This window comes from Populus trichocarpa, chromosome 5, assembly GCF_000002775.5.
Source record: "Populus trichocarpa isolate Nisqually-1 chromosome 5, P.trichocarpa_v4.1, whole genome shotgun sequence".
In the NCBI taxonomy this organism is placed as follows: Eukaryota; Viridiplantae; Streptophyta; class Magnoliopsida; order Malpighiales; family Salicaceae; genus Populus; species Populus trichocarpa.
Window position 1 is genome coordinate 21757922 of NC_037289.2, and position 10091 is coordinate 21768012.

Below are 10091 nucleotides of genomic sequence, written 5' to 3' on the forward strand. Positions count from 1 at the left end.
TAATATTAAATATATGATAATTACAATAACACCCTTGAAAAACCTCAAAATATATACTGAAATTCTTTAAAGAAGTTTGATAGAGATGAGTTTTTGCTCACACTAAGTAGAAGAAAGTGGATTGAGATTGTTAAAGTTTTTTTATTTGGTTTTTTCATTTTATTTTTAGAGAGATTATATGTTGTTTTGTGATTGGAAAATTAACAATTCTTTCTCCATTTATAGATTCATATATTTTTAATTTATTTTATCAAATAGCATCTTTGCGCTGCTCGATTAAAAAAATCACGATACTTGAAAATTCATTCATAACATTATTGTGTACCTGGTCTGTCTTTTTTAGGCTATGAACTTCCCGGTATACCAAGGCTACTATATTGTGTTGCTCTAGTTGTAACTAGATTTGTTACTCGTGCTTCGCTGCTGGTAGAGGAAAAAAAAATTGAGGCATTGCACAAGCTAGAATTATTTTTTAAAATAATATTAAATATATGATAATTATAATAACACCCCTGAGAAACCTCAAAATCTAAAAAATACAATAAAAATGACCAAAACACCCTTACAAGAGAGTTTTAATTTTTTTTGTCTCCCAAGCTATCAAAGTAATTGCATTATACCGAATAATAGAAAAGTACCTAAATACCCTTGAGCTTAAAGCATAAGAATTTCTCAATCCAAGGCTATAGTAGTAATTTTACTGTGTATAAAAAAAAGAGAAGCGACAAATCTAACCACACAAAATATGTTAAAAACAATGGTGTCACAGTGAAAATACATCCTTGTCTCCAATGCCGAAGCCAGTAGATTTTTCTTGCAAGGCCAATGTGGTATAACCCTTGACAATACAAAATATAAAATCAAAATCATGAAAATTTAGTGGTCTCACCACTAAAAGCAAACGCAACAACACACAGTCTTGGTGAAGGGAAGTTGGCTGCAGAACCCGACTGTCAAAAAAGATAAGAAAGCACATGCAGGATCCCCTACCTTTTGCTTTAGTTTTCTATAGTGAAAGTTATAAGATGTCTCTTTTCTGAAAAAGAAAAGGCAAAATTATACTTTTTCTCTTTTTTCATCATGGGAGTTTGATACATCTGTTTTTTCGGTCGTAGAAAGTAAAACTTACGATTCATGTCCGAAAACCTGGAGGAAGGTTCACGATTATATGCAGAAGGGATTTGTTAAACTTGAGATCCAAGTCTTATAGGGGTCACCTTAGAAAAATTAACTTATATTTTCTTCTTTTAATCACACCATTGAACCATGCTGCTGTTTTTCTTTTAAAGTTGTGTGGCAGATGCACAGCACAGTACCTGTATTTCATAAAAGATTAATTATATGGGCATGTTGTGAGTACTCGTTAGTACTAATTGCTGGTTGTAGTGCCCGTATAGGCTTGTAGCAAGAAGAAAGAGGAAGACAAGAAATGGCTTTTCCCATTGGAATAACAAGTTTCATTACGGATATATCATTGTGAAAGCTTGTTTAGATTTGCCATGGGAGGAGGTGGTTGCAATCTGCAGGGATAACCCAGCAGCTTACAAGGCGAGAATTCCAAAGTCAGGAGACACAGCGTTGCACATAGCAGTCAGTGATGGCCAAGAATATACAGTCCAAGTGCTCGTAGATATGACTAGTTTACAGGCCAGGCATGTCTTCCGTTCGGTTCAAAGATTTTTTTTTTGAAGTTACAGAAAAAAATATTTAAGTTATTGAGAATTATTTGATATTATTATTAAATTTTATATAATAATATCAAATTATCAACATGCATCTCTTAGTTCACTGGAATTAATCTTATTATAATGTGCAGGAAAGCAAATATCAGCCACTCTAGAGCTCGAGAGGATGCCAATGGAATTATGGATGCCTTCTAATTATCAGACCTGCTCTTGATCAGTTTGTCAAGCTCATGTCCAAGGCAATGCTAGTCATTCTTGGATTTAAGAATGCTAGATAATAATCCGAAGGTTAAAATTCATGAAGCACCAGATGAAAGATACGTGGAAAATTCAAGTTTGCAATTTAAACCAGTAAACTCTACTAGGATAGCAGAGACAAGGATGGCGAAGGCAATGCAACAAGGGTTTTTTCTCCATATGGATGACTAGCTAGCTTTAAAATGTTAAATTAGGGTCTGTTCATTACGAGGCTTGAGGCTTGAGGCTTGATCAGCCGTTTAGCTCTCTCCTATTCCATTAATCCAGGCTCCTGCTTTCAAATAGAACCTCCCAGATTCAAATCTTCGTGAAGTTGATAATATTCACTTTATTTTGGCCATACATAAATTGCAACTTGTATCATTGGCAGGGATGATCAACTACTTTGTTAATAATTGGGTCGTTTGGTGTCCAAGGGATGCAAAGTTAGGGATCGAACAAGTAGTAAGTAGTGCTGGATCCGTTGAGGTGGAAAATCCATCATTCGTGTGGTGTACACGGGCCTAGGATTCCAGGCCAATTCAAAGGGATAGCCATGGCCTTGTGCCCCTGGGGATACATTCCTTTCCATTATAAAAATTCACTTTCTTCAATTTTCTGCACCATCTTTTCAAAATTTATTATTCTCTCCTTTTCTCTTCTCTTTTAAAACTTTGAGTTTTCCCTCTATTTCTTTTTTCATTTTCACAATAAACTTCTAGTAAAATAATTAGTCCCTATATTTATATTATGGTTAAAATACACACTTAATACTAATTAGTGTTTTATATTCAAGAACAAACAAAGAAAAAAGTATATGCCATCTGCGTAAGTGAAAGGGGCGTTTAATATTTGATTAAATATTTTTATTGAATTTCAATTCGTTACATTTTTAACGAAACACTTGCCCGTAAATTAATTAGTTTATCACTGCATTTTTCTCTTTTAAGAGATGTAATAAGAATAAAGTTGCCCGACAATTCTTTAACCATCAATTTTTTATCCTTTCAGATGGAGGATCATTATAATTATAATTATTAGAAATACTAAAAGAAAAGAGTAAACAAATTATTTATTTCATTGTTGGCGGCTGACTTGAGCACATTAATTTCATATATATATATATATAAAAGTTAAAAGGTTTTGGCAAAATATTATTTCCTACAATCATTAATAATATGGAATGTGGATTACAATAATAATATATATTATTGTGTTTTTTTTATTTTTTTTGACTTTTTTTTAGTTATTGATTTTTTTAATTTAATCCTTATTATATTATAAAACTAAAAGGTGTTGGGAAAATATCATTCCCCCACCCCATTATTAGTACACAGTGTTTTTTGTCATTTTACCTTTTTTTTTTTTCATTGATTTTTTTTAATTTAATACTTATATAATGTGTTTATAGAGATTAAAAATTGATAATTTATTTTAGTTTACATTTTATATGATTATTGCAGTATCAAAAAAATATCTCAGCATTGAGTTGATATTAAAAAAATATTTCAGCATTGCGGTATGGTTTATTTTTAAAAGGTTTAGTTAAATAAAAAATGGTATTTGAAAAAAAAACTAAGTTATTAAACTCTATAGAATCAATGACTCGGTTTGAGAGTTTGGTGATGTAACTTTGGTTACCTCAGTTTGCGAGTTTAGTGAGGTAACGTTTTAAAACTACAATTTAATATTTAAAGCTTTTTATTTTTTATTTTTGATCATTGGTTTTAGTGTTTCATGTTTGAGTCATGAACTTCATTGATTTTATATTTTAGTTCTTATAAATTAAGATAAGAGAGTTGTTATCAAATAAAAGAGGAGAGACAAAGTGATCGGTCGATAACATTTTGGCCACAAAAAAGAGAGTAAAAGTTGTTCATTTTGCCATGACGCCTAACTCATAGATATTATGGACTAAACAATATGCTTGACTCGACCATTTTCTTATTCTTGAAAATTATTTTATTATCGTTAAATATTGATTTTCAGTTTCATCTTCCCAAGTGATGCTCACACTATTTTAGTCCAGATAAATTGTTTGGATTTGCATGCTAAATCTTAGTTGTGATATCAAAAAATATCTTAGCATTAAATTCATGCTTGATTTTGTAAAGAAAGATTCAATTCAATATAATAATAATAATCAATTATAAAACAAAAAAACCTTTTTTTTTCTTCGCATTGTCCATGGAGCATGAAAAAACTACAATTTGGTCTCTAAATTTTTTATATTTTTTAGCTCTTGGTTTTTAGGGTTTCATGTTTCAGTCCCAAGTTCCATTTATTCTATGTTTCAGTCTTTTAAATTTTAAAACAAAAGGAGAAAGCTACTGAAAAATAAGAAAGGAAAGAAAACATCAGTTAATCACAATTTAACAATAAAAAATATTAATCTTGGTTTCAATAAATTTGTTTTTGAAGAAAGTGTCTCAACAGATATAGTTTTATTTTAAACATATCATGAAAAGGAAATCAAGACTTGTAAAATGTAAACTAAGAGACAAGGTGAAGTTTCAAGGTTCTTGAAAAATACAGTTAGAAAAGGCTTTTCTTTTCTGTTGACGGATGTGGAATTATTAATGTTAAAGTTTTCTTGTTAATATTAACGTTAATGTCGGTATTAATTATTAATATTGACGTTCATGTTAAAGATTCTCATAAATTCTCTGGTTGGAATATTTTGAAATCCCAAGGGAGTAACTTTTACTGCCGTAAATATGCGATAGGTGGGGCAATGGTAAAAAGGCTTACCGTATTACGTGGCGACTTGGGGTAGCAGTACCATCGATTACACGAATAAATAATAAAATAAAATCAAATTAAATTTAAAATCCCCTTTAAAAATAAAGTTGGAGAGTGAGACGCCGCGACACAAACGCCTCCCCTCTTCCTCCACGCATCTCTCACTCTCCTGCCCATTCTCCCAGAACCTTGTCACCCCTTGAAGTACAACATATTCACCAAAATACCACTCGAAGGTGTAAAATCACACTAAATCGCTCCGGTAACCGATCACCGGACCCAAAATCAAACACCATGCAGCCGGGAGAGACAGTTTTCCGGTCAGCTCTGGACAAACCCCTACACCAGCTAACAGAAGATGATATTTCTCAGGTCACTCGCGAAGATTGCCGCCGTTACCTCAAAGAAAAAGGTCTCTCTAGCTTAAGTATAGTAGTAGCGAGTCATTATTTTTTAGTTTTCTGTCGTTTTAACCCGTGTTGGTGGTGGTGTCCGTACAAAAAAAGGTATGAGAAGGCCGTCGTGGAACAAATCGCAGGCAATACAGCAAGTGATTTCACTCAAAACACTCCTGGAAGCGACGCCGGAGACTGAATCTCCAAGGCGACGACTCTACATTCCCCGTCCTCCTCCTCATCCTCCTGATAATACTCCTCGTGTGCGTTTCTCTGCCGTTAAACCCTCTGTCTTTCCTTTTCTTATTTTATTTTTATTAAATAAATGAAAAGTTAAGGACTGCTTTACTTTATCTTCTTCTTCTTCTTCTTCTAATTCTAATTAGAATATATAATGTGTATTTGTAGGTCCCTCCAAATTCCTCTGTTTCAGAGAGGGGAGCAAGTGCTGAAACGCCGATCTCGGTGCCAGCCGAGGAGCCAGTTCCGTGCCGGCAACACGATCCTCCAAATCCCGATGATCCTGCCGATCCTCTGCCTCCTGTCCATGCCGCCGTCACCGAGAATGCTTCGGTTTCACCAAGGTTGTTCCTTCTTTTGTTTATGCTAGTAATGCATAAGACAGCCTTATTATTGTTGTTTTTTTTTCTTTTAAAAAAATCCTTACTGCGGGCAAAAACTTATTATTGATTTTGTTAGTCAAGTTAGTGATGATGATTACCTTATTATTGATTTTGTTAGTCAAGTAAGTGATGATGATTACAGTGCCAACGCCGGCATGTTTGACTCAAATGTGGATAGTGTGTGCTTGCTTTTGGTGTGGATTAACATGTATTGTTCTGGACCATGATGGGCAGTCAAAAACAGTGTTTCAACTGTTGACTTTGTTGGGTGCTATAATGTTTGTATAATCCTGCTTGTTAGTTTTTGATTACGTGTGGGGTGTTTTATTGCATTTTTACTGTTGTCGAGAAGTAAAATGTAGTTATGTTTGTTTGTCTTGGCTAAAGTTGAAAGCATGATGATTCAAATGGGTTTGAACTTTGAAAATTATTGGGTTATGGTGTCGTCTTCATCAACATCTCTTTTTTTCTGATAAAAGTACTTTGTTCTGTGCATAGCATGTTATTGTAAGCCACCATTTGAGCGGAGGAGCTGAATCAACATGCGTGATAAAGGGTGTTGGCGCTAAACATGGTGATCATAGAACTAGACCTCTTAATTGTATAGATTTTTTTGAAAGTTTGAGCTATCAGTTGGAGACTATTCTGATGTCAGATTAGAATAGTTAGGGATGAGACTCTTTTATGAAGTCTGCATGCCAGCATATGCCATTATTTCGGCATATAGTCTGCAGACAATTTTTTGCCAACATTATAGGAGAAAATATTATCTAGCTGATAGATGTATTGATGTAGCTTTTAGCTAGATGCTGTACTGGCTAGGACTAAGAGGATCTTCTCCGTCGTCTATTGTGGTGTTTTGAAGAAATCTTCATGTTCCGAATTATGATTCACTGTTTAAGCAATGCTAGTTGTCTTATTGTACTCTCACACAACTAGCATTACTGTGGGGTATTATTTTAATCTCTTGGATGATACTTCTCTATGTTGTGGTAAAAACCAGTAACTGAAGTTCAACAAACTGAAAAATCTGTTTTAATATGTCAGAACTACAGGCATGGCAGAAGAATCAGCAGGACAGATGACAATTTTTTACTGTGGGAAGGTAAACGTCTATGATGATGTACCGGGAGACAAGGTGATGAAAGCTCTTTCTTTTCTGTAAATACGGTGCAGTGTATATAAAGTACATTGGCCTTCTAAAGTGATTGTTTGCAGGCGCAAGCAATAATGCATCTTGCTGCAAGCCCATTTGCTCCACCTCAGGATGCTTCTTCAGATGTAATTCCTACATTAAGGCCTTTACAATGCCAGTTAGACACTCCAGGTGTCAAAGCTGCTCCAAATTCAATTGTGGCGAACTTTCCAACCCTGCCAACAGGTTGGTTATTGAGTAGTATTAAGGTGTTTTTTAGGTGCTATAGATTACTGTTATGTTTGCAAGTCAAATCCTACGTGAGTTCAGTTTCATTTCCTTATGTATTTCAGGGCTCCACACACCCGTGCACACAAATTAAAGCTTTGTTTTTATATTATTGGATAAATGGCAATCATTTTCATCCAGAAGCGCAAACCTTTATTAACTAGTTGTCATGCTTATACTTTAAGTGAAAGGGGCAGATAGTGGTCAGCTTCTCTGGGAAGAAAGCAACATAGCTCGTGAAGACAACCTAGGTAAATACTAGTCATCTCATAAAAAAATCCTGTTTGTTTGATTGGTAGATGTCTATCACACCTTTTTTCACAAACTTTTACTCTTATATTGCCACAGTAAGCATCTTAATCATAGTCTTGCCTTATTGATTTGATTCAAATGTTTAAGTAAAACCAGTTCACATTTTGTGGCACATCTTTCTGAATTTATTTATGTTTCATCATACTTATGTGTGGAAACAAGAACCCCATCCCAACTCATTATGTGAAATGTTATTGAAACTTCAATTCCCCGTGTAATTTCAACGCTTGTTGATGATAACACCATCTTATCATGTCGGCATGGGGTTGATTCTCCTTTCCTTTTCTAATCTGCCTCCTTGGTTTCTGTACCAGCACTGTTTAGTGTTTAATAATTTATGACATCGCCCCATTTTCCTTCACTATGATAGTCACTCTTCTCTTCCTTGTCTTCTTCCTTTTTTCCTTTCAAAATTTTTTAGAAGGCTCTACAAGCAGAAAAGCATCCTTACAAAGATATTTTGAGAAGAAGAAAGACAGGTATCATAAATTGTTCATGTACTTTTCATTGCAACAAAATAAATGTACAAGCAGTCTATTTTTCTTTGTTATTTGGTGCTCATACCCTGTTAGGTGAAGGTTCAAGAACAAGAGAAAGGTGGCAGTGCCTTCTGCTAGCTTGGACGTCTTCTTAAGCCATCTGGTTGGAGATCAAATCTCAAATGATCATTGGAACCTAAATGATGCCTGCTCTCCTTCCCAACCCAGGCCTCCCCAAACGCCTAACCGGTGCAACTCTGTTGACAATGTAGCAAAAAATGGCATCCTCAAAGCTGACCTTAACAACAAAGGTGATGCAGATTTATCTTGTTGTCTTGACTTTAGTTCCAAGCAGATTAATGCGTGGTGCTTATGCTTGGGATGTTGAAGATCAGGTTTTTTTTTAGCAAATTAACACTATATAACAAAAATTGTGACCTGAATACAAATATCTGCCCTGACTCTCAGTGTTGAGGAAAAAATGTGCCCTGCTGTTTTCTGATTATTAATTTGAAACTGCATTGCCTGTCAAAACTCTTAGAAAATATGACATACGCTGCCCCATTAAATTATTGGGTCACTCCTGTCATGTTAGCTTTTGATTCTCTCCCTTGGAAAGGTATTATGCATGGTGTAGAGTTAACCACACCTGTTATGAACAATTTCGCTGTACATTCACTCGAATATTCTCAAAAAGTTGCCCCTGTTAACCATGACATCTTATTCCAGGATCTGCACAAAAGATTTTTCTGCAATTCAACTCATGGTTCTTTACTTAAAGCGCCGATTGGAAAAGATGCAGCGTATTGTTGAGTTTTTGAAGATACATGTTAACTGACAGAAACAGAAAAGAATTGTTAGCGCCTGGATGCACAAATCTTTTTATCTGACGGGCATTACTCTAGACAATTGAGTGTTGTTTTTATTTATATTGCATTCTTAATGTGAAACCATTGTCCCGGTGTTAATTCATAAGCTATTTGACTGATGAGTTCTGATTGTGGTGTTACAGATGTCCCAGAAATCTGAATACGTGGAGGATGAATCTGTTGCACAGCATGCGGTTCGTTCTTTTGAGCAAGGAATCGTGTCGATCGCTATCCGATGACCCATTTTGATATCAATCAAGGCAGTAGAGTTTAGCTCCCTTGGAAGAGTTTGTACTATAAGGTAAATAGCTTGTTGTAGTAACTGCGGCCATTTTGAAGTTATTAATGAGGAAACAAATTAGAAGAGAAGATCTATCAACCCTTGTCCACCCTTGCATGTATTCATTTTAAAGTATTTGAGCCTGCAAGACTTGATAAGCTGACAGGCAAAATGAGCTCTGGCAAAATATACACATAACATGGAGTTTGAATTGATGCCTAAGATTGGCATCCGGTCCTGATTTTCAGATTAGACGAATTAGAGTATTGAGGCATGAAGGGAACGCGAAACTGGGACGTCAAGTCCGCCCATCATATCACCTTGAAGGAAGATTTTGAGTGGTTCTGAACACGACCCATGAATGACCCGAAGGTAGGCCATTAGGATAAGTGAAAGAGATGTTCTGGTTAACAAATGTGACTGCATTGGCGACCATTTGGCCTAGCGAGTGAAAACGATGTATGCTTTCGGATGATCATTAAGGCAAACGAATCTAAACCCACCACGCACTGCCCCCACGATTTGTCTAAATTTCAACCATGGTGGCAATCCAGAATAATTCCTAGGTGATGTCCCTACCACTCTGTGGCATTTTCGCACCCTACTATTTAGCCTTTTTCTCATTCTTTTTTTTTTATCCTGTTTTAACACTTGATGATACGTGCATGACACTTGATATAATTAATCAATGGTGTGGGTCAGTTATTTCCTTAAAGGTACTCCAATGGTGATATTATTAGCATTTGAATTTTCTGTGCGCGTCATTTCCTTGCCAATCCACTACACCACTGAGGCTCCCTCTTCTCTTGATTGCGTGTTTGTTGTTTCCAGGGCATCCATTAAACTAGTAGTAATTGGAAATGCTGCTGAGATCATGTTTATTAAAAATTTAAAATAATTTATTTATATTTTAGATTTAAAATAATTTTTTAAAAATACATCATTTTAATATATTTTTAAATAAAAAACACTTTAAAATTTAACCGCTATACCTCTTTTGAGGCACCATTTTAACATGTCACATCCTTTTTTTTTCTTTTTTGTAA

The 10091-nt window shown here is 34.9% G+C and overlaps 1 protein-coding gene across 5 annotated transcripts; it reads left to right on the plus strand.

The window, feature by feature from the left end:
* The first annotated feature begins 4769 nt into the window (after nt 1–4769).
* On the plus strand, nt 4770–9760 carry LOC7480273 (protein TIFY 4B). 5 transcript variants are annotated; one of them, XR_002981693.2, is made up of 10 exons: nt 4773–5076; nt 5171–5322; nt 5468–5643; nt 6730–6820; nt 6901–7063; nt 7291–7356; nt 7839–7896; nt 7996–8207; nt 8909–9066; nt 9179–9760. XR_002981693.2 is itself a non-coding variant. In XM_006383612.3 (9 exons), exons 1-9 carry the CDS (start codon nt 4959–4961, stop codon nt 8923–8925), a joined length of 1053 nt encoding a protein of 350 aa, XP_006383674.1. In that variant the 5' UTR covers nt 4773–4958; the 3' UTR covers nt 8926–9138. The 5 variants fall into 5 exon arrangements, 2 of the variants coding, with proteins under 2 accessions (XP_024456303.1, XP_006383674.1); XR_002981694.2 differs by having other exon boundaries at nt 9269–9760; XR_002981692.2 differs by having other exon boundaries at nt 9294–9760.
* Nucleotides 9761–10091: the final 331 nt, after the last annotated feature.